General features: G+C 32.8%; 4 protein-coding genes across 4 annotated transcripts; 1 reads left to right on the top strand and 3 right to left on the bottom strand.

The window, feature by feature from the left end:
- Positions 1-2,613: 2,613 nt before the first annotated feature.
- LOC107482447 (protein CANDIDATE G-PROTEIN COUPLED RECEPTOR 7) lies at positions 2,614-4,459 on the bottom strand. The gene has a single exon (XM_016102937.3). It carries the CDS (start codon positions 4,255-4,257, stop codon positions 2,932-2,934), a length of 1,326 nt encoding a protein of 441 aa, XP_015958423.1. The 5' UTR covers positions 4,258-4,459; the 3' UTR covers positions 2,614-2,931.
- Positions 4,460-11,745: 7,286 nt separating this feature from the next.
- Positions 11,746-12,758, top strand: LOC107482450 (uncharacterized). The gene is made up of 2 exons (XM_016102939.3): positions 11,746-12,235; positions 12,327-12,758. The coding sequence occupies exons 1-2, from the start codon at positions 11,771-11,773 to the stop codon at positions 12,630-12,632; spliced, it is 771 nt and encodes a 256-aa protein (XP_015958425.1). The 5' UTR covers positions 11,746-11,770; the 3' UTR covers positions 12,633-12,758.
- Positions 12,759-13,515: 757 nt separating this feature from the next.
- Positions 13,516-16,683, bottom strand: LOC107482373 (methionine gamma-lyase). Its single transcript, XM_016102817.3, has 2 exons — positions 15,714-16,683; positions 13,516-14,122 (listed from the first exon to the last, which is right to left on the bottom strand). The coding sequence occupies exons 1-2, from the start codon at positions 16,414-16,416 to the stop codon at positions 13,545-13,547; spliced, it is 1,281 nt and encodes a 426-aa protein (XP_015958303.1). The 5' UTR covers positions 16,417-16,683; the 3' UTR covers positions 13,516-13,544.
- A 751-nt stretch (positions 16,684-17,434) lies between these two features.
- LOC107482346 (uncharacterized) lies at positions 17,435-18,229 on the bottom strand. The gene has a single exon (XM_021139683.2). The coding sequence runs from the start codon at positions 18,005-18,007 to the stop codon at positions 17,435-17,437; it is 573 nt and encodes a 190-aa protein (XP_020995342.1). The 5' UTR covers positions 18,008-18,229.
- Positions 18,230-25,186: the final 6,957 nt, after the last annotated feature.

Raw genomic sequence — 25,186 nt, 5'->3', positions numbered from 1 at the left:
TTAGTTGGGACTAAAATGTCTGGTTTAAAATTCTTTGAGGACCAAAATGGGTGTATACTCAAATTTTTATTTTTAAATTTTAATAATATAAAATAAAATATTAATTCAAAAAAATAGTTAATATTAATAAAAGGTATTAACTCTTAAAGGTGAGAGTCGTTTGTGGTTCACTATAGACATATGCATATCGTTTTAAAGTTATGGATGTTAGCTTTCTAACGCTGTTAAAACTGCTTCATTTGGACCTCTATAACTCAAGTTATGCTTGCTGAAGTATAAAGAAGTCAGAATTGACAGCATTTACAAATTCTCTTTAAATGAATTGCACTTTCTTGAGAGGTTGTTTCCTTTCTTAGTTCCTTGGGAGGTTGTTTCTTTTTGCATGCCATCTTCCTTAATTCTATCAGAAATTTCTTTGGTTATTTTTCTCCTCTTTTATTATTGCCTACAATCTTTTACAAATTTCCTTCACATACCAAAATTTAAAACAACTCCAAAAAATATTAATTAAAATATACAAATTTCAATTATAACAAAAAAATTATTAACTTTATTCAAAAAATTAATAAAGAAAAAAATTAAACATGCTCCTACATCACACACCTAAGTTCAACCACGCCATTCAAACTCAATCATATTGCACAAGGCGTTACATGGGAAACAATAAAATAAAAACTGTTCCAACGTGAAATTTGGGTCTAAACGTGAGCTTTAAACACCTTTGGGAGTAAGGTTCGACATCTTCTTCTGCCAGGATAAAGTCTTTCGAATTCTTTGTAAGGAGGTGGAGGTGATACTTATAAGAGGCTCTGATATTTATGTTAATAAAGGTTTTAGGTAGGTTTTTAGTAAATTGAAATTCAAATCATACCTATGTTAGGACATTTATAAGTGTATATGTAGAATTAATAACCACTTTATGAAGTAGTTCCACTTTCGATAATGAATTTGTTACTCCCTTTAGTTACGGGAGTTGTTGAGATTTTATTTTATTTTTAGATAAGTTGGAATTAATTACTAATTTGTGTCACTAGAATTAGAATAGTGTCGCTGTGTCCGACCTCCATGAGATCGGGTAGGTATCAGTCTGGATAATATCCATTAATTGGCTTTATTCATTTTGAGTCAGATAATGAACAAAAACATGACATATAATAAGATTCACCGCAGGAATAAACTAAACGTCGGAGTTAGTAATCATGCTAAACATGAAAAAGACTTAAGCTAGGCCAATGGCTTTCGATTAAGAGGCTCATGTCCTGCCTAGTTTCCTGAATTTAGTTTCACTAAAGTGAGTAAATTGATAAAGTAATTAATAAAAAAGTTAATCACTATTCAATTTGTAATTTTCATAAAATGCATGTTCCACGATCTTAATTTAAGAATAATTAATTTTTAACCTTACTACTTTATTAATTTTCTCATTTTAGAAGATATTCATCTTCCTACTTCTTCATACATTCCTAGTCTCTTTTGTATGCTCTTGCATGTCATTCTATTTGAGAGTATGAAAGATTGTAAAAGAATACGAATAATATTCAATCTCAAAGGGAGAATCATGAATGTCAATATGAGCCATATTACTTGCAGAAGCTGAATGGTTTGCGATGTGAGTAACTAGTGTTGCAACGGTGGTTGAAACTGCTTATCCTTTAATAAAATTGTGCCCGGTCTTACTGATACGTTCTCTCAAGACAAATTCGCTTTCAACGAACCAATTTTCTCAACCAAATGGGGAACTGCAATGGCACTATGGCAGTGATAAGAATAATCGGGATCATAAACAAGACGAGCCTAATCTTGTAGAACACATCACTTGAAAGAGACCGAGACGGAAAGACTGAGACTAAGAGGCAGAGATCGAAATAAATTTCAGTATTTTGTTTAGTGCAAAGTGAGAGACAGAAATTGAAACAAAAATAAAACTCTAATTTAATTTACACAAAGGATAAAATTGAAATTAATTAAGTGAAATGAAGGTATTTTAGGTATAAAATGTTATTAAAATTTCAGTCTCTGTCTCTAAAACTTTTAATCCCTTGTCCCTAGTTTTTGGAGGTACTGAAATTTTAGAGATAGAGACAGAAATTTTACTACTAGTCTCTCAGCCAACAAACATGATACTGTGTCTCAGTCTTTCAGTCTCTGTCTCAGTACCTCAAAACAAACGCTACCTTAAACATTACAAGAAGCAAGAAACGATTGTACATCATTATTATTGGCTACACCTAATTTCAGAAAACACATCTCAACCTTCACCTCTCCAATGTCCTTGAAGCTTGTCCCACAAATCCAATTACCACTAGGCCATGTAAATTTTGTTTCATTTTCTTCTTGAAGGCAAATTTGTGTGCATTGTTAACAGATTGTAACAGTTAGATTAACACAATTGTATTAACAGATCAGCACAATTACTAAGATGACCTTTCTGAATCTAAATCTAACTATCCAAATTTAGAATTCTGACAGTGCTAGTAGTTTGAGAACTTGTAATAGTGGCAGATATAAATGTTTTCAACTAATTCAGAAATCCAGACTCAGTGCTAATGATTGACCGAATTCCATAACAAGTTAACAAATTTTAACTATCACATGTTCACAACTACAAAGCTCAATGACAAACAGAAATACTACCCCATGTTTACAACTGAGAAACAAAATGTATTTGCAGCAACAGTAATATATGATTCACGGAATTACATGGCACCAGTTCAAAGTGCTGAGCACAAGTCCAGAACAAAAAAAATATATATATATATAAACACAGGATTATCAATAAAGACTATACCTCACAAAATGTAACATATTCCTACTTCTGGTTGAGGTGAAACCTGAACTTCCTCCAAAAGTCATACCAACTTCTTTCAACCACCTAACCCCGGGAAAACATTATTTGTTTCTTCTCTGTTCTATTTCCTTCTTTTCAGGGAATTACAACTCAAATTCATCCTCAAGCTTGAGTGCCTCCGCCGCCGCTTCCTCCTCTTCATCATCAATAACGAAATACGGATTGTGAGCCTCCGGCTTGAACTTGTATCCAGTAAACAAATAGAAACCAAGTGTGGCCAGCTCGGCGGCGACGACGCTGGTCCAGGAATAGCGGTAGGAGGTGATGGTCTCCAGCGCGTACACCACAACCCTGGTGAAGTAAATGTAGCAGATTACAACCACATAGTAGTGTCTGAACAAGGTCAATTTCATCAAATTGACGGCAGCCTTGCCGTCGGTCCGGGCCGCCTCGCGAAGGTTCTTGATAGACCACACAATAGGGAAGAGAACAGCGCAGCAGCAAACAACATCCACCAGCAAGAACACCTGCTTCCATGTGATCCAGTCATGGCCATAAGGCCCGCTCTCATCAATAACAACCTGAGCGATATTGGCAATAACCTGAAGGGGAATAACAATCATCAAGACCTTCTTCTCCTTGTCCTGAAGATAAGGCTTGATGAAGGACCAACCAGTGCCAATCAAGACAATAAGGGTGAAGAGCGAAATCCCCTTCAAGAAGCTAAAGATGTAAAACAGCACATCCCAGCCGTGAGCGCTTCCAGTGCGCTTGATGTAGGACTTATCCTCAGCCTCGCAAAGGAGGTTCAGACCTTTCAAGATCACTACCGCCAGCATGAAGTAATGGATGCGGAAGGCGGTTAATCGCTTCCGGTAGAGGACGACGATCCACACGACGGCGATGGAGAAGTAAACAAGAGAGAAGAGAAAGTAAACCCTAGGGAGAACGGTGCGGCCGGCGGAGAGATAGTCGCGGATGCCGGTCTTGCCATCGAGGTTGTACATGGCGGATCGGACGTTCATGGAGACCTTGAGCTGCTGCGGGTGACAGTTGGCGAAGACGAGGTTGTACTGGTCGGAGTCGGTCTCGTTGTAGACGGTGGTGAAAGAATCGTGGCCGTTGAGGGAGTTGAAGGTGTAAACGGTCTTGACGAGATCGGACTGGAGGGCGCAGCGGATCTCGCCGTCCTCGAGCTGCTGGAACACGTGGAGCCACGAGTCGAGGGTGCATAGAAAGAAGCCAACGATGGAGAGGTCGAGGTTGGAGTTGGAGAGGGAGATCTTGGAGACGGAGAGCTCGAGGCGGCCCGTGTGGGTGAAGCCGAACTGGTCGAAGGGGATGATTGGGCGCTCGTCGTTTCGGATCTCCGAAGAGCGGATCTCGGCCAGGGAGGGGGTTGAGAAAAGGAGGAGGAGGAAGACGGCGAGGGTACGGGCCCACAGAGGCGAAGAAGAATAAGACCCCATCGTCGTCGATGAAGCCTGGGGGTTTGGGTTGGGATCTTTATCTGTGTTGTGTGAGTTTTGGTGTGGGGGATTAGATCTGCGACACGCTTTGTTTGTGACTTTTTGGTAATGTGGGAAAGAACTGGTGTGCTACCGTACCCACGATAGGACACAGACGGAGAGACCAAACAAGTCGACTTGAAATTGTCAGCATACCAGAATACACAAGCACAATTTATTTTTTGCACTAATGATAAATATTTTATTAAAATGAATTAATATCCCAAATCAATCCCAGCAATGTTCGTATTTTGACATATTAGTTTTAAATTAAAAAATAGTTTGAGAATTTGTCACAAATTATATAGTTTATGTTTAACAAAAATGTTATTCGTAAAACAAAATCAACAATAAAATCAGCCATTAATGTATTTGTGTATAAATATATATATGGTTTGATTATTTTTAATGTATATTTATATTTTAACATGTATTTTATACTGGTGACCGACGCTAATTTTAGTGAGGGGAACTAGGGATTTGCCGGCGAAGGTGGTGACGGGATCGGATTTCTAGAGCAACGGGAGTAGTACTTGCTAAGACACTCCAACGCTTAAGTCATAATGGATCTAAGAAGTATAAAGGAGAATTAAAAATGTGCAACGTACTTAAGGGAGTCCCTCATTCCCTTTATACAGCTCATATTGTTATCTTATCTTATCTTATTAGCTAAGATAAGGGGTATTTGGATTTGAATGTTAGCCGGTATTATAGGCCGTGGAAGGGCCCTAGGCCCGGAAGGCCAGGTCGAGCGCTCAACCGTTTTGGAGACCCGCTTGTCAGGTCCAAAACAATTGCCACCACAGTGAGATGGTATGCTTGCTTAGTCTTGTCGCTGAATGAGTTCGTTTTCTCGTATTATCGAAAGGGGGAAGATGAAGTCTCATGATTTTGGCCAAGATCGGGGATCCGTGTGCGTTCAAGCCGCTTGGCCGCTGCGTTTCTTCTAAGGGATTTTCATCCGTTGCGATTTCCAAGGCGTCATAATTACGCTTAGTGAGAGGATAAAAGTTTACTCTTTTTTTCCTTTTTTTCCTCCGCCCCTTTGTGATTTCTTTTTGAAATGTTGGGGTATTATCTTTATTATAAATGTTTCTTCTTCTTTTTTTGCTCTTTCACACTCTCACAAATGTTTTTTGCAAATTTCTTTGACACTAGACTTCGTTTGGGTTTGCTTAACACTTGGTGGGTTCATATTGTTGCATCTCCCTGTGTGTTGTAATTCCATTTCTTTTGGTCGCTCTTTGAGAATCAGGTTGATATTTTTTTGTTGCACTATTTGTTTATTTTGCTTCTGCATTTTCATTGTTTACTTGCTTCGTAGATGTGGTAGGGAGATAAATGGATGTCATTGTGTTAGTATAGTCTTTAGGAATATGTGATCCGATAGTTGCTTGATTTGTAGCTTTTGACATACGTAGAGAATTTTTTCTATTTGTGTTTCTGGGTAGTGGGCTGACAGTGGTGCACCTATTTAGCTATAGGTATGGTGCGGTAGATGGGAGTTCAGAGGAACATGGGTCCTATCTTTCCGGCAGGGGGTATGCCAAGTTGTTACCATTGGGTAACGTTCGACGTGTCGGGCACGCCCTCTCGGTTGGGCAAGAGGGACCTCCAAAGGATCCAGGATCAAGAGGTCGTGTTGGGAGGTGGGGCAGTACGAGCTGGTACTCGCCGACGAGAATGAGAGGATTCGCTACCTGATGTGGGCCAAACATCGGTTTAGGATTTCTCAAAAAGAATTGCTTCTCAGTAGTATAGTTTCAAACTAACAAATGACCCTAATCAAAGTTTAAAAAGTTGTCACAATACAAATCAAAATAACCGGGAGTAGAATTTCTAGTCGTTCTCCTTAAGAATTGCAATTGAGTGTTCAATTATTGGCTATGAGATATCGAGGATTTTGATTAAACTAAACGAAAATATAAATAACAAGAAATTAAGACAATTAAGGAATTTAACTAAGAAAGATCTTGACAAGGGTTGATGGTTAATGATCACTATCCTTGTTACTAACAACAACATGATAAATTGATAATTACAAAGAGTAATCCCACTTCCTCATCTCCAACATCGAAGAAAAGTCAAATAGGCTTAATTTAATCCTAATACATAAGTTCTAATCAACTTACTAATTGAATTAGCAAAAGATTAGCGTCAATAGAAACAAAACTATTTAAAATCTCCAAATTATTAATCAACTTGGACATTAGTAACTCAAGGTCGCACAGGTTACCGACCCAAGTCAAGAATACAAAAATCAACTTTAAAACTGAAAAGAGCATTTCATCAAATACTTAGGATGCATAAAAATAAAACATAACAATTCACAAGAATAATAAAAATCTAAAACTACCAACACAAGATAACAAAATAGCAATTAAATCAAACATCAAAGGACATGAAAACATAAACTTGCATTAAATAGAAATGAAATTCAACAATTATTTATAAACTAAAATAGACAAAATAAAAAAATTAACAAGAAAAACTAGGCAAATTGAGACAATAGAACAAGAAAATATAAAGAGAATTATTCAAGAACAAGAATTAAAATCTACATCTAAAAGAATTTACCCTAAAACTATTCTAAATTCTAGAGAAAAAAGAGAGCTTCTCTCTAGAATTCTATCTTAAAACATGGTTCTAAAACTATTCTCTTTACTTTCTCTTGATCTCCTTAAAAATTGCATCAGATACTTCATAAATTAATTGAATTGAGTCTAAGAAAATCTGAAAATCGCGATCCACGTATTTACTTAAATAAATTACGTAATGATAGTCAGGAATGCGTACGCGCAAATTAACTATCTTCCAAAAGTTAACATCCACCGTATACAAGTCGAAAGTCTTAAAAAGTTCTTTAAGTTTTCGTTTCAAATAAAAATAAATTAAAGTATGATTCAGTTTTCTATGTCATACACTTTTCACATTTTATGAATTAGGTGATCATATTAGATCAGGCCACTCAACCATCGGAATTGGACCCAAAGGGCAAGGGACATGTCTGGAACAATTCGTATCAAATGTCAAACAAAATAAATAAAGTAAAGTGACAATTAGGTTTTTGAATATTTTGTCTTTGTACTAATTAGTCCTTAAAAAAGTATTAATTTGATCTTTTAAGATAGCAAACGGTGGACACATGATGTCCCTCTATCAATTCATCAACTAAAAGTTAACGATGATCCTTATATGTACGGTTAATTACTCTGACGTGTCTATTTATGAAAGATAATCATGTAGATAACAACATTTGGAGCAAAACTTCACTTGTTTTGATAGGATTTGTAATAAATAATAGAGAACAACTGATAAATGATATATGAAAACTCAAAAGATAATAAATGCTTCACTGTCCAAAATTAAATCATTTTCCTACTCATTTGACAGTAACGAGATATGCACCATTGTAAATAACAAAATATATGGACAATTCTATTTTATTTAGGATTATTTATTGACAGAAGGACATACATGTCCACCGTTTACTATCTTGGAGGATATAATTGGTACTTTTTTTCTTCAATGTCTAATTATTCCAAAGTCAACATTTTCAAAGATCTAATTGTTATTTTACTCAAATAAATAATTAAGAGTAAACGATAAATAGATCCATGATTTTTTATCTCGAAAACAGATAAGTTATCGACTAATTAAAAATACAAAAACGTCCATTATTTTTAAAATGAGAGACATCTAAAACCTTCCAAAAAATCGATTTGTTTTTAGATATTTCGAACAGAATAACTTATATATCTTATATTTTAAAAAGTTAGGAATAATTTTATATTTTAAATTAATTAAAAATTTATGTGTCTTTAAATTAAAAAATTAGAATATTTATCTTTTCCTCAAAAAAAGATTGATGTGCCATGATAATGAAATAAAAATTAAAACCACTAAAAATGTCTCTATATTTAAAATTATCTTAATGTTATCATGTTGTTAGTAATATATTAATAGAGGTGAAGGTAGAATAACATTGAGACAATTTTTAAAATATTAAGGATTTAAATGTGACAACAGTGTTAGAGACAAAACGATATATTTTTTAAAAGAATTACGAAATCAAGTAAAATAAGAGTAAATTATTCTTAATCACATCTAAATAAATTATTTTTAAATTATTCAATTATTTTTAATCACATCTAAATAAATTATTCTTAATCCTATTATTTCCATTTTATGTATTTTTTTAATTTTTTTATGAAAAATGTTTTACTCATCATAAAATGCTTGTAAAATTATTAGTAGATAAATGTCTGGAATAAAATAAAAAAGAGCACGATATATATATAATAAAAGTATAAATTATATATCTTTCTCTAATATATCAAATTTCTTTAATATTCATAAAAAATCAAAGTTTAACCTGATTAATAAAATTAGTTGAATCTAAAACGAATCAAGTCATGAGTCTCTATTGAGTAGTCTAGCACATTTCTACCTCTAAACATAAGTAAAATTCTTAAATTTTTAATGCAATGTATTTCGTTAAAATTTACTCTTATTTTACTTAATTTACTAATTTTTTAAAATTAATGCATTATTTTTATCCCCAATATTTTTATTTATAAGTTTCTAACATTTTAAAATTATTATAATATTATTTTACTTTTAATTTTTTTAACATATCATTAATAATAAGATAATTTCATTTAAATATTAAAAATAATTTTAAAATTATTTTAAATCATAAAAATTAAAACAATAATTTATTCTTAAAAAAAAACGACAAATGGTGCCGCGAAGCCATGGCCCATGGCTGCAAAGTAAAAGCCAAAAGTTCCATCCAATGCCTTATCGTGCACAACGTCGGCTACTACTATTGTACAAGAACCAAAGGATCACGGTTGACAACTTGACATACAGAATGATTTTTTTTTTTTAACCCTTATGTCGTTGGCACTTTTTATTTTTTTTATTTTTTGAAACAAAAAAAACTCAACACATTAAAGTGGGATAGAAAAGTACAATTAAAAACGAAACACACAAAAAAACATAAAAGGAATCAAATTCGGTTATCTCTGACAAAGCTATCAACAACCAAAAGAATCAGTACCAGAGCACTCCTTATAGCTCAAAAACGTTATTTGTTGTACGTCCTCAACACCTGTTTTTCTGTTATTGAAATTCTATCATTTCGCTCCATCCAGATATTTCAAATCATTGTACAACATTCGCTGCTCCACCTTCCTATTAAGCATACCAATCCAGCTCTCAAACAGTCCTTTCATGGTTCCTGGGAATGTCTTAGCCAAGCGCACCACACATTCCATGTAAACTCACATACAAAAAACAAATGATAAACAGTTTTCATCTCCTTTCTACACATGGCACACATATTATCATTTTGATGAATCACGCCTAATATGCTCAACCTTTCTTTAATATTTACCCGACCAACCAGAACGAACCAGTCAAAAAGCTCAATTCTCAGAGGTACAAGCCCTCCCCAAATTAATTTAGTGAAAAAAATACATTTATTATCAAACTTCCACACAATATTATCCTCTCTACCAGATGATAGTTTCACTGGTCTTAACCTCTCATGCAGTTGATGAGCCAATTCCAACTCCCATTAGAACAACTCCCTCCTCCACTGAAAATTTCAAATCCACTCTAACCCATCACAAAACCCATAATCTCCGATCATATATCTTTGTTGGTTTGAAATAGAAAAGAGCCTTGAAAAACTTCCTTTCAGAAGACCACCTTGACACTTTTTACTTTTTAGACAACAAAGCAGATAATTAACTTTTTTACGGATCAATTCGTAAAAAAAAAATGTACCCAAAGGAATTAGTTGTAGACTAAAATAATAAAAAGCGAAAAAATTTAAAATTGACAAATAAGTTTTAAAAAGTCATATTAATTTGAAAAAATTGGTATAATATGAAAAATATATTCTAAAGTAATAAATGACTCTAGATATTAAATTTTGAAATTCTTTTAAGTATATTTAGAAAAATTAGATCATTCTATTTTTTTAATTTTGTGATTTTATGCCTTGTAATTTTTTCCAGCAATTTTACTTCTAAAATGAATTGAATAATCACAAACATTTTAAAAGAAATAAAAAGTGAGTCTAGAGACTGAAATTTTTACTAATTTTGTTATATTTTTATTTTAAACATATTATATGCATATTAAAAATTAATCATCAAATTAGAGGCAAATTACATATTTTAAATAAAATAGAACTTAAAATGATCTAATTACAATATTTAGAAAATTAATTACATTTTAATTTTGTACTTATTTTATATAAATCGTTGTAGAGTCTGAAATTTTTAAAATTTATACGTAAATTGTTAGAAATTATAAAAATTTGTGTGAAAATTGACTATTATTATAAATTCCTGGACACTATAGTATAAGGATTTACATTAAAATTGATTGTTATTATAAACTCCTAGAAGCCGTAAGAATTTACATAATAAAAATAGAAATATGAAACCGTCGGTAGGTCCAATAGTTTATGTACATTTTCTTTTTGTGTATATCTTATTTTCTTCTATGTGATGCTATCACTTTGAATTTGCTTTTTGAAATTAAGATATGAACAACTTATTCTTATGGCAAAGTATTTGATGGAGCTCTCAAAGAGAGGTCTATCAGATGGAACTACTTCAAATATTTATAATATATAGTCTAGATTATTATGGTGTATTTACTCATGAGTAAAAGGATTCTTTATATTTATAAACAATTCAAACACTTTAGCACCAATTTAATCACACTCCAAAAATAACTAAAACATAAGAGCACAACACAAATTGCAACTCTGCACTTGCTTCATCGGAGGATGCTAATACTCCGTTCCAAGTTGAATACTTCAATAGCAGCGATATCCACCCTACTGTTAAGTTCTTTGAATATTTATAAAATTACTTCCATAATTATTTTAGATTGAACATATATAATTATTAGAATTTAAAAAATTTAATTATTTACCAAAAAAGGGCTGAAATATGACTGAATCATATGGGGAAAAAATAAAGAGATGAAATTATAGTGGTTAAAAATGTTGAGAAAGATGTGAATGAACTAGAATGATAATGAACATATGGAAAATAATTAAAAAATTATGATAAATAATAAAAATAATTATTTAAAAACTTCACACTAAAGATTGGATTAAAATTCGATTTTTTTAATTTTTCGAAAAAATTTATTTATTGGAAAAAAAATGACAAAAAATCACTTAATTTAAAATCGTTAAATTTGAAAAATATTTTTAAATTATATTTGTAAATAATTACATTAAAATTTAATTTTTAATTTTTTTTATAATATATATTTAACGAATAGATACGCTGATAGTATTTTAAAATATTTAGAGCGTATTTTTTAAGTTAACAAATTTAAAGAATATTTTTATTCAACAACTTAATAATTGAAGAATATATATTTTTTTAATTTGAATCCTTGTCCTTATAAGCAAAGTGCGAGGCGAAGAAGAGAAACAATGGCCGCGGAATCGAAATCTCTAAAAGCATGCCTAACCAGTGTCGGCAACAGGGAGCAAGAACCACTGTACGGTCTCTTCTTGGCCACTTTCTCGCCAACGATGGCGGAAATAGCTGCCCATTCCGGCTATGACTTTGCGGTCATCGACATGCTGTACGGCTACGGCGACATCCCCCACGTCCTTCCCTGTCTTCACGCCCTCTCCGCAACTCACACCCCATCCCTCATCAGGCTTCCAGAAAGTTCCGCAGTATGGGCCAAGAAGGCCCTCGATATAGGCCCATCGGGCCTCATCTTTCCAGGCATAAACAGCCCAAAGTCGGCCCGCGATGCTGTGTCATACTGTGCATACCCGCCGAAAGGGGTCCGCGGAGCTGCTCACCCCGCTGTAAGAGCCTCCAACTATGGCTTGGACCAAAATTACCTCTCCAAATGCGAGCATGACTTGTTAATCATCTGCCAGGTTTTTTTTTAATCCTCCTTTTATTTTTCAATACCATTCATTAGAATTGCAGATTCAGCATCACACATTCATATTGATTCTCTGCTGCCAGATTGATTCGGAGGTTGGTTTGGAGAGCGTGAAAGATATAGCTGCAGTTGATGGAGTTGACTGCGTCATGTTAGGCCCGTTGGGTCCGGGCCTAAGCCCAGATAAGCTGAGGATGGCGGAAGATGCCGTTTTGGAGTTGAAGGGTTCCCGTGGGCCTGGGAAAGGCCCGCATCTAGCGGGTTGTGGTGGTGTTGAGCTCAAGAAGCTTGGGTACCATTTGGTTTGTGGATCTACGGATGTCACTTTGTTTAGAGACGCCGCGCTAGCTTCCGTTAACAGCTTCAAGAGCTCAACTTCCGGGAGCTAGTATATAAGCTCAAAGCCTACTCTACATATATCCCATAATAATAATAATCGTAAGGGGGTTATGGGTTCGGTTTGGTTTAATTTTGGACTAAAAATTAATTGAACCAATATGTTTGGTTTATATAGATATACAACTGTTCAGTTTCTTGTTTTTATAACAACTAAACCGAATCAAATCGAATCAACAGCGATTTTGTTCGATCGGTTTTTTCGATTTTTAATTCTTAATGAGCAAAATATGAATTACAATAATTAGAAGTTTAAAATAATCAATAAATTAAAATAATAAGAATAAAATATTAAAATGGTTAGGGGTTAGAGGTTTTTGTTGTTAAGTTAAAGATTAAAATAATTAAAACATTGATGTGGATGCATATTTTTTGTTCGGTTTGGTTCAGTTCGATTTCTATTGAGCCAACAAAAAACGAACCGAACCAATCAATTTTGTTAAAAATAAAAACAAAAAAATCGATTTTTTTCGATTTTTAAATCGGTTATTGTAATTTTCGATTCAGTTTTACAATAATTTTTAGTCCGATTCGATAACTTACACAATTACACCCCTAATAACTGGTATATTTTGAAAAATATTTTCATAATATCATCCTTCTAAAAATTGTAATAGCGGCAACTTAATGATTGATTGCACAATGAAGTGCTTTCAACTAAGCCTATGAATCATTCAAATGAATCACCTTAGAAATAACGCTAAAGTTTAAAGAAGTTACATATACAAGTTTAAGAAACATAAAGAACTATTACTTAGCTATTAAATCAATTTGTTTAGTCTAATTATTTTAATCTAATAATTCAATAATATACTTTATCTGATACTTTTAAATACTAATAACTAATTAATGATAAAAAATAATAAATTCTGATGGTTCTCTATCATTCTTCTCTAAGTTTTGTTTCAACTTTTGTTTGACAACTCGGACTCATGAAATTTAGAGAGTGCCTTCTCAAACTGACTCCACTTTTGCTCTAGTGTCCCAACGAAACCAACAGAAAACCTTATAAGACCCGGTGAGATCCCAGCGCGTCGCCGCGCCTCCTCATCCATTTCACTGCTTGTGCTACTGCCAGAGCAGGACATGAGGGTCTCATAATATCCCAAGCTAACAGCCATGAGACCAAACTGAGCACAATTCTGCAAGTAGTGCATTAACTTGTTAGCCCTATCCTCTGTCTCCATGTCTATGCAGAGAAGCCCACCAAAACCATAATCCTTGTTGGCTATGGATTTTAACAGTTGGTGGTGAGGGTGGTCCTCAAGGCCAGGGTAGATCACCTTGATTCCAAGATTCTTGAGCCTTGTGGCGTACACCAATGCACGATTGCAGTGTTCTTTCATCCTAAGGCTCAAGTGTGGTAGTCTCTCTGAGATTTCAAAGGCCACCTTTGCATTCATGGTTGGGCCAAGCAACATTAGGGGCCCGTCGTGCAGGTCCATCATTTTGTTCAATAGGCTTTCGGATCCACATACAGCACCTGTATTTCCGTAGTCAGAATCAAATTTGAAATAGAATAGTTTCAAAACAAATTGTCAACAAACCTAAAAATTGGATAACATAGGGTATGAAATTGTTTTCTTTGCTTTTTATCTCCAACGAATTATTAATAAAAAAAATTAAAAATACGGTAGAAATTCAGATATAGTCAACTTCACATAAAATTTATAATTGATGGCAGTTAGAATTAAGAATTAATCAAATTATTTAATAGTTTTCAATTATCAATTTTACGTAAAGTTAATTGCATATAAGTTTTTACCCAAAAATATTGTAAACAATAAGATGGAGTAGTTTTAAAATTTTCACCATAAAATACGAGGAAGATGAAGTAATAAGATGAATTAATTAAAATTTTAAGAAAATTATAAATATATCAAAATGAATTATTATTATTATTATTAAGTGAAAACTCAGGTGAAGTTGATATTTGAGAGCCGTCAGATAAAAAGATTGGATAAAAGCTCTCAGATATCAACTTCACGTCAAGTCGACCGCATTGAGTTTTTACCTTATTATTATAGATGTAGATTTAGTAATTAAAACACATCGTATTAGACGTGGATAAGATGGAGGATAACTGCAATCTGGAGATAAACAAGAAGCTCGTTACACGTAAACGATTACCAAGTATTTCATCGTTAATAACTGAGTCAAATTACTCCAAAATTTAAGGATATAGATATAAATGCAACCCGTGAACTTGAAAGATAAAACAAAAAGAAGACACAAATAATCAGGCCAAGAACTTATGCAGCACGCGACAAAATTTACAGAGATATGAAGACAACACGATAAAAATAAAAAATAATTAAGAAAATGAATGAAAATTTCTAATCATTTTTCTACTTTCCACCCAATTGAAAACAGGTAATTTAATAAAATTATAGAGATAGGAACTTGCCTCAAACAAATAAACGGTGTCCATTGTCAATAAAATTATAGGATAATACTTGATTTTTCAAAAATTGTGATTTTAATATTTTCAAAAGCATGATAAATTTTTTTTATTGCATATGAAATATTTACTTTTTCTTTTACTTCAAGCATTGAATTAGAAGAAAATATAAAATAAAATGATATACATATTTTGAAAGTCTAAAATATTTATACAGGTGTTTATTAATTTATTTTTATAAAAAAGTGTTGACTTAAGTATAAAAAATGAGCAATCTTTTGTATCGGTATTTAATTAGCAATAATTTATATTTGTTAGAAATAAGAGATTTAATTGAAAAAATAATTTGTGTATTATTATTGAGTGTATTAAGTTGTCTATTCAAATTGTCTAAAATGATACAATATAGAAGAATATTTATAGATGCTAAGAGAATCGTAATAATAAAGACAAAATATTCTATAATAAATATTCAGATATACTAATTGATCCTAATTATATTCTAATAATATTTAAATTTTTAAAATTTATACACATAAATTAATAAAATTTATTTATTAAAAATAATTTAATTTAATATTTATACTAGACTAATAAGGAGTAAAACAATAAAAATTATTATTCTCAAGAGTTTCTTAAAAAAAAAAACAAAAAAAGTTATTAATAAACAAACCTGCGATTATGTCGGCCGCACCGCTGATAAACTTTGTGATACTGTGAACGACGACGTCAGCTCCGAGACGAGACGGGGAGAGAACCATGGGAGAGAAGGTGTTATCAACCACAACAGTCAAACCGTGTCTATGTCCCAATGCACTTAGTTCTGGGGTGTTAGCGACCTTAAGTGTAGGGTTGGCAACCGATTCAAAATACAACACTTTCGTTTTCCCTTCAACGATGGCACTCTCCACAGCCTCCATATCATCGATGTCTACGAACGTGGAGGTTATATTACACGCCTTGGGAAAGAAGTTCGCAAGGAGTGCATGGGTCCCACCATAGAGTGCTGTGGAGGCCACCACGTGTCCCCCGGTCCCACACAGCTGGAGGAGCACCGACGATATGGCGGACATGCCGCTGGATGTGCAGTAAGCGGCCTCCGTGCCTTCTAGAGCGGCCATCTGACGGCCTAGATTTAGCACCGTGGGGTTGAAGTGACGGCTGTAGATGAAGAAGTCGCGGTCGGGACCTAGCTCGCCGGCGAACATGCGTTTCATTGTCTCAGGCTCCATCACCGTAAATGTCGCTGATGCCTCAATGGACATGTTTACACCGCCGTGTTCTCCGAATTCGTGACGCGTGCTTGCCAATGCTGCGGCTGGGTCGGTGAACATGGATGCTTTCTTTGTGCACGTGTGAGCTTCGGTGTCAGCCATGTTTGGAATTGGAACGAGAGAGAAATTGGTGAGGGAGGAAACAGGATCAAACCACCGCTATTTATCTTCTTCTTCGTCTTGTTCGTTATGGAGATCTCAATTGTTGATTGCTATTGATGAGTAGTAATTTGGGGTGTTTAATTTGCCTAAAAAATATGGGATGTTAATTCGTTAGGAAATGGGAAAATATTTATTTAATTAATTTATATGGTTTGAGTTTTTGATGATGATAGATCTAAAAATGAATGAGTGAATATGGATGTAATATTTGTCTCGTCCCATGCATGGAATATATTTGAAGTCTGACCATTTATATCCTCCAAATCTTCCTTGTATTTGAACATGAAAAAGTACAAGAGACTAATATATATTTATATATTTTATACGAAGTATAAATGGGTTAAATTGAAATTAGAATTAAATTAGATGTAATTAATTAATTTTGAGTAGTTTTTAATTTAAAATTAGAATCAAATCATGATTTCTTTCAATCACAAAAAATACTTAAAAAAATCACAAAAAAAAATCATGATTCTCCTTTATCATAAAATCAAATTAGGATTACCTAATTAAATTAGAGACAATTAATTAATTTTAAGTGTTTTCAATTTGAATTTGAATTAAATTATGATTTTCGTCGATTATGAAATCAAATTAGGATTACCTCTTTCTCTTAATATTGTGTAAACTTTCTCTTATTTTCTCTTGAAAGCAAAAATCGGTACAATATTACCACAGTTATCAGTCGTTGTCGTCTGCACAGACCACACCGACACTCTTAAGAGGACATGTATATTGCGTCGGATTTATAAGTTTGGATACTATTCTTAGAACATAAATCACAAAAAATATTTTTGAATTACCTTCGAATTTATTGTCAAAAGTTTGTGGCGGATTTCCTGAAGAAAATTTACCCGGCGGATCATTTTTTTAAAATAAAAACAAACAACTAAAAACAAAAAATATTTTCACAACACCTACTAACCATTTATATTTCTTTCGAATATACACAAGTTGTTCAAATTAGACATGTAAAAAAAAAAAAAAAAACCATGTCCATGGCTTTCCTCAGTACTTCCAAATCCATTTCCAAGTGTATGGCGGCTTCTTTTATTTCTGGATTATCTCCATCATCAGCACGAAGCTCTGCCTCCTCTGGAATGTCCTCTAACTTTGACTTCTTCTTGATCATATTTTTGTTGTTACAAACCGTCTTAGCAGATTTTGTTGCAATAGAAACCCAAATCTCCGCCCCTAAAATTGAAGGGATCACCTCGCACTTGTCCTCTCCTATCCTTATAGCCCCTTTCAAGAGCTTGGTTTTCCCATCGAAGAGTTGAAACCTCATAACGTTGGTCGTGGCTCGCACATTCTGCTTGCTTGCGTATACAAATTCATGATTGGGAAGCCGTATCCTACGGAGAGAAATGGTAGTAGCTGCTGGATTGAGGAGGAGAGTCAGGAAATCGGGTTCATGGTCTTGGAATTCGAACAGTGAAGGGTGAACGAGAACATAGAAAGCTGTGATTGTGAGTGGATCTGAATGTTTCGAATCCTTTGAAAATGGTGGGTAATCGGGTGACCTACACATAGTGATGAAAGATTATTGGATGAGTTTGAAGCAAGAAGAGTAAGGGATAGGGGGTGGTGTTTATATATTTGTTTTTGCCTTTTTGGTTTTACTGTGGTGTCGGCTATGAGCACCATGTTTTTAAGACCCGTCGCCCATAGGGCTTTGGGGTCAGTCCATGGTTTTCTTTGTTTTGTCTGGAAGAGTTGATTCTGCTCTCTTTTCCAGCAAAGTGGAAACTCGCCAAGCACACGGATTTTTCAATTTTCAATTGGTCATATATTATTATTTTTTTATAGACTTGATAACATATTATTAAATAATAATTTAGAGATAACTATTAATTTAATATATGAAATATTTAGTATTAGATAATTTTTTTAAAAAAATTTATCTATTTAATATAATTTTTTTGTTAATATTTAAATAATTAATTAAAACATATAACAAAATTTGGTCTTTGATTCTTTTTTATTTTTTAAAATAAAATTGATCATTTACATTCATTTTTTTAAAAAATTTTTTGACATAAAATTATTAAATTTTAAAAATGAAAGGTCTTTTTTTAATGATGCTTATAAAAAAATTTATTAAAATATGATCTTTAATTTTTTTAAAAATATATTTTTAATATATAACTCTTTTTATCGCATTTTTAAATTTTTGAAATTTATTTATCGTTACTATTTTTTGAAATTATTTTTATCAATAATTTAAACTTTTAAATATCGTTTTAGTAGTTTATTTATATTATATTATATTATATTATATTATCTATTTAGTTACTTAATATCCTAACAAATTATTTTATCCTATGAAAGTGATTCGTTAGATCGAGATTGAGGACTATAATTCATCTGTTATAATTCGGATATCATTTTAAGTTTGAATTCTAAACGATTCTCTGAATATTATAGATTCGTTACAAATCTAGTAATCATTCTCATTATTATGAATCAATAATTACTCATGACCGACTACGAAGGATCAATAGTTTTACATTATATTCTACTTATCTAAAGAACTACTCACACTAGTAGAGCTATGTTTTTTAGATTAAGATGTTGAAATTTTTACGAGATTATTCATGTTAAACTATTAAAAAAATATTTAAATGTAAAAGCGTACTTGAATTTATAAATATGAATCATGATGGAAATAATTTAGATCTTATAGTTCTTTCGATCTTTCTCAATTAAAATCTTCGGCTGGATTGCAACTTTTCTAATGTAAAAAGAGTTGTTGAGGCAGTTTTGGTATATTGGAAATCGAAATCCTGAATGTACTATTTATATTTGAGTATGGTACCTATTAAATCCTACAACCCAAATAAAATAGTATCTAAAGTTCAAAAGATAATATATCCAAAATTCAAAAGATAATTATCTAAAGAACAAAAGATAATATCCGGTTTTATTCTCATTTAATTCCAAACCAAAAGTAATTATGACTTATTCAATTTAATATTTATGGAAAAGTATATGGAACCAACTAATAATCAGCCAAGAATGGAACAACATAATTAATTATAATTAGTTTTATTAATTTATAATTTAATTTGTTTTTTAAATTATTGTTGACCACGTTCAAAACATGAGGGAATATAAGCTAGTGATAGGAGAGAATCACGGAACAGATGCTTTGATTATTCATTAGTTGGTTCCATATAATTAATTATGTTTTATTAATGCGTAACACATGAAACATAGAAATCATATCCAAAACCATCCAATTTACAAGAAAAAGAAACATCCGTGTGCCTATCAGTAATAACATCCGGTTAAAGTCACCGGTGCCTCTGGTTTACCAGTTGGCTTATTCTTGGCTTATATAGAGTTGGTTCCCTAGCATTGTTGAATATTTATAGCAATAAATGAGATCTCCTTTATATAAGTCATTTAATTTGAAATAGTATAATTTGTGATTATAATTAATATATGTATTGCCCACAAATAAATTAGAAAATTAAATAATTTCCTAACAATCTCCCACTTGGGCTGCATATATATTCTTTTTTGAGATAATCACATCTTATAAACTTTATGCGTGCATCTGAATATTATTTCCCTTATTACTTTAATAATCTAGTCTGTCTCATATATTAGATATGGAATTACCGCAACTTTTATCACATTAATATCGTGACTCAACCACCATAATCACCATCCTAATATATTTAACGACATAGATCAAATTTGGATGAGTAATATGGAAATTACATGCCAAATGATCTCATGCATGTCTATTTCCAGCTGGTCTAACTTTAAAACTTTATGGAGATCAAACACAAAACAAATATTACAAAATGAACATTTCACATAACATGAAATAAACCATCAACTTAATTCTGCAGAAAAATAATTCAATATCTGTCATAAGACATATAACATAAAATAAACTCTCACTAAATCAAGGCATCACAAATATTGACACCCATTCGAGCAGTGTGCTCATGAAAGACTTTAGAGATCAATGCCTTGGTAATGGGTCTACTAGCATATACTCTATTCCTATATGTTCTATGGAAGTCTGTTTTTCTTAAACTTTCTCCTTTACAACTAAGAATTTGATGTCTGTATACTTCAATTTTGTCAAGCTATTATTGTTGTTGGAGTATAGTACTGCTGACTTATTGTCACAAAATATCTTTAATGACCTTTCAATGTCATCTACTATATGAAGCTCAATGATAAAGTTTCGCAACCATATGCCATGAAATCGAAATTAGAGTATCAAATGATCTCCAAATTTTTCTGATTTTCGATAAGCATGTAATCTTTTTTTCTCTTTAAATAACGCATTACGCATTTAACAGCTATCCAATGATCTATGCCAGGATTGCTCAAGAATCTACCCAACACTCTCACTATAGATGATATATTAGGATGTGTGCAGACTTGAGCATACATTAAATTCCCTAGCGCTGATGCATAAGGTTTATCATGCATTGCTGTCTTCTCAATATCATTTTAGGCATTGCTTGAGACTAAACTTGTCTCCTTAAGCGACGAGTGTGTCCATTGGTCTACAACTTTCTATGACATATCTACTTAAAATCTTTTTTATATAGTTCTTTTGTGATAATCCAAGAATACCTTGAGAGCGATCTCTTAGTATCTCGACTCCTAATACAAAAGAGGCATCACCAAGATCTTTCATTTTGAATTTGTTCGATAGAAATTTCTTAGTTTCATGCGACAATCCTATATCGTTACTGGCAAGTAGAATGTCATCAACATATAAGACAAAAAATATGTATTTACTCCCACTAAACTTATGGTATACACATTTATCTATGATATTTACCTCGAAACTATATAAGGTAATGACTTGATTAAACTTATGATACCATTGACGGGAAGCTTGTTTGAGACCATAGATGAATTTTCTTCTTTCTCTGTTGGATCTCCTTCATGACACTTTTTGAGGTTATTGAGCTTGCTGTATGGATTGGGATTGAGAAGGATTCTCATTATTTTCCTGTACTGTAGTAGTATCTTGAGCAACAACGATATTCTCATTGTTCTCTTATACTATAACTGGATCTACAGTAGAGTTTTTATTGTGCTCTTGTACTATAACTGTGTCTTGAACAATAATAGGTACAAAGACCAGATCATTATCAGTTATAGAACTTCCATCAAAAGCAACATTCTTAATATTTTCTTCCCCCCGAACTCAACATCCTCAACAAATCTCGCATTTCCCGTTTCAAAAATAAATCTTGATGCAGGATTGTAAAACTTATACCCCCGTGAATGCTCAGCATAACCAACAAAGTAGCAACTAATTATTCTTGAGACCAATTTTTTTTCACGCGGCCTATAAGGTCGCGCCTCAGATGAACATCCCAAAATATACAAATGCTTTGTATTCGGCTTTTTTCCAGTCCAAATTTCATAAGGGATTTTATTAACTGCTGTAAGGCCCACATCGGTTGGGGAGGGGAACGAAGCATGCCTTATAAGGGTGTGGATACCTCTCCCTGGCATGACGCATTTTGACGAGTGAGTGTGGGGGCTTCGGCTAGCATCCCTATCGTCAAAGACAAAACCGTGAGGCCTTGTATGCCAAAGCGGACAATATCGTGCTAGCGGGTGGTCTGGGCTGTTACAACTGCTTTGCTTGGCACCCTATTAAAGATGTACACTGCGGTCTTTAAGACTTCTCTCTAGAGTGATTCAAGAAAGGAAGGATAACTAATCATACTTCTCACCATATCTTTAAGAGTTTGGTTCATTCGCTCTGCAACACTATTCATACTAGGTTTGCCTAGCATAGTGTATTGCGGAATAATACCACATTCCTCTAGAAAAAGAGCAAAAGGCCCAGGACGTTGCTCACCTGAACCGTCATATCTTTCGTAGTATTCACCATCACAATCAGATTTGACAGTTTTAATTTTCTTCTCAAGTTGAAATTCAAATTCAACTTCAACTTGGAAAGACTTGAAAACATCCAAGGCTTGAGACTTTTCATGAATTAAATATAGATACCCGTAACAAGAGTAATAATCTATGAATATAATAAAGTACCGTTGTCCATTCCAAGAGACAGTAGGGAATGGGCCACATATATCGATATGTATCAGTTCTAAGACATCTTTAGCTCTCTCGGCACCTAATTTCCTTTCGTTTGTCCTTTTTCCCTTTATGTACCCAATGCAGACTTCAAAGTCTGCCAAATTTAGAGGTTTATGAATTTCATCCGACACGCGCCTCTAAATGCACTATTTAGAGATGTGACCAAGGTGTTTGTGCCGTAATGATGTCGAATTCTCATTTAGTTTTTGTTTTGTACCTGTTTGCAGTATTTCATTATTATAGGAATTCAAATTAATCCTATATAGATTATCCACCAAATGACTAGAGCAAATATTATTCAAATTATAAAAGAGACTGACTTTATTATTTCTGAACGAACAAAAAATAACCTTATTTGTTCAAACGAGAAACAGAAACTAAATTTCATCTAAATGATGGTACATAAAATGTCTCTAATAAATCCAAGTAAAATCCACTCGTCGAACATAATCTAGAGGTTCCTAAAGTTTTGGCTGCAACTATATTGCCGTCTGCCACATAGATGTATCTTTCAGCATCACTTGATGGTTAGCTCCACAGGCAACCCTGCATAGTAACACTTACATGAGTAGTAGCAGCAGAATCTACCCACCAAGTATCAACAGGTGGATAACTTAAACTAGTCTCAAAACAAACAAAAGTAAGAATTATACTCTTCTTTACACGCTAAGTGACATATTTGGTACAGTCTTTTTTTATGTGTCCCACCATCTTACAGAAGAAACAGGTTGAAACTTGATCCTGTTTTTCAACCTATTTCTTAGCATTTTTCTACTGAGAAGGCACATCCGCAGTAGTATTACGTTTTCTTTCATACTGAGAAGATGAAGTTATGTGAGCACTTTCAATCTTATCTTACTGTAGCCTCTCTTCTTCTTACACACAATGAAATATAAGCTCATTTAAGGACCAGGTGTCTTTCAAAGTATTATAACTCACTTTGAATTGCCCAAAGTGTGCAGGAAGGGAGATCAAAATAAAATCCACGAGTAAATCTTCAGACAACTCTAACTTTAATGCTTTTAACTTTGAAGTAAGATAAGACATTTCTATAATATACTCCTTTATGTTCCCTTTAGCTTTATACCTCATGGAGATAAGTTTGCTCAAAAGGCTACTTGCTTCCGCCTTTTCATTCTTAGCAAAGAATTTTTCAACATCTTTCAGGAACTGTTTGGCATCTTTATCCCCAGTAATTGAGCCCCGAAATGCCTCAGAAATTGAGCGTTTCATGATCATAATGCTCATTCAATTGGATCTCTCCCACTTCTCTATTTTAACCTCATTGAGATTTTTTGGAGTGAAAATGGGTTTCTTCTCTCGAAGAGTTATATCCAGATCCATACAACCGAGAACAATCTCCACAATATCCTTCCAAACTTTAAAATTTGAACCATTCATCATAGGAATACTGCTAATTTGTGCAGAAAAATTTTGTAGCTGAAGTCATAATTTCTAGATTAGAACAAAAGAAACATACAGTAAACACTAGTTAACTAATGGGAAAATTTTCATATTAAGATCTCTAGAACAACATTAATTTTCAATCTTTGGACAGAAAATTAACTGTAAGTGATACTTTCATTGCGGTAATCAAATATTGTCAAAATTCCTGTCACACATTAAGCCTTTTTTTGGACCGACTTAATGGGCACATGGAAACTCAAACTTCGCAACCTATTTATTACCGCATATATTTTCTATTAATTGGCCAAACAATAACCTTCCTTTGGGCTGATTATTAACTGCATAATTAATAGAAAATAAACAAAAGTGTGCAATGCTTATTATTTGGCCAAACAATAAACTTTATTTTGACAGATTATTGTCCGCATAAATAATAAGCATTACTTTATTCTTAATTAGTTACCTAAACATGTATTTACCATCAATATGTGTATATAATTCGGCCAAATATAGACATTCCTTTGGGCTGTCCAATATTTGCATAAATTATATATCACCATATTCCTTAGGTTTTAAATAAATCAATTTTCACAAAAGAGACTACTTTGGCAGCATAATGGTCAATCAATTCGTTCGAAAACCAAATCTTTATAAAATGAGTGGGTATAATAATCCAAATTGTTACTAGTTTTCTTATGTAACAATAAAAAAAATTCCTTAAACCGCACAATGAATTAAATCTTAAATTCTTAATGGTGTATTTTCAGACCTTAAAAAAATGATTATAACTGTGAAATAAATTCTTGTGTCAGAAAATTCGTGATCACTTAAAATTAAAATTAATCATTATAATTTTATCACTCACATATTATTAATGTGTATACATAATTTGGCCAAATATAAATCTTCTCTTGAATCAATTAATATTCGTATAAGTTACATACACAATAATCTTTATATTCCAAAAGAAATTATTAATTAGTTTTACACCAAATTAATGGCACATATAATTAAATCTGAAAGGGATAAGTATTGTTTTGATCCCTCACGTTGAGGGTCAGAATCGAACCCGTCCCTTATGTATATTTTGATTTAAAATCATCCTTAAAGTCGTATTTGAATTTAAAATCGTCATTTTTAAAAAAAAATTTTAATTTATTTCTAAACTACTCCTAAAATAAAAAAGATATAAAATAAAAAAATAAAACGC

The sequence above is a fragment of the Arachis duranensis genome, chromosome 4, assembly GCF_000817695.3.
Source record: "Arachis duranensis cultivar V14167 chromosome 4, aradu.V14167.gnm2.J7QH, whole genome shotgun sequence".
Classification (NCBI taxonomy): domain Eukaryota; kingdom Viridiplantae; phylum Streptophyta; class Magnoliopsida; order Fabales; family Fabaceae; genus Arachis; species Arachis duranensis.
The sequence above is the reverse complement of the archived record's forward strand: the minus strand, read 5'-3'. Positions and strand labels throughout refer to the sequence as shown.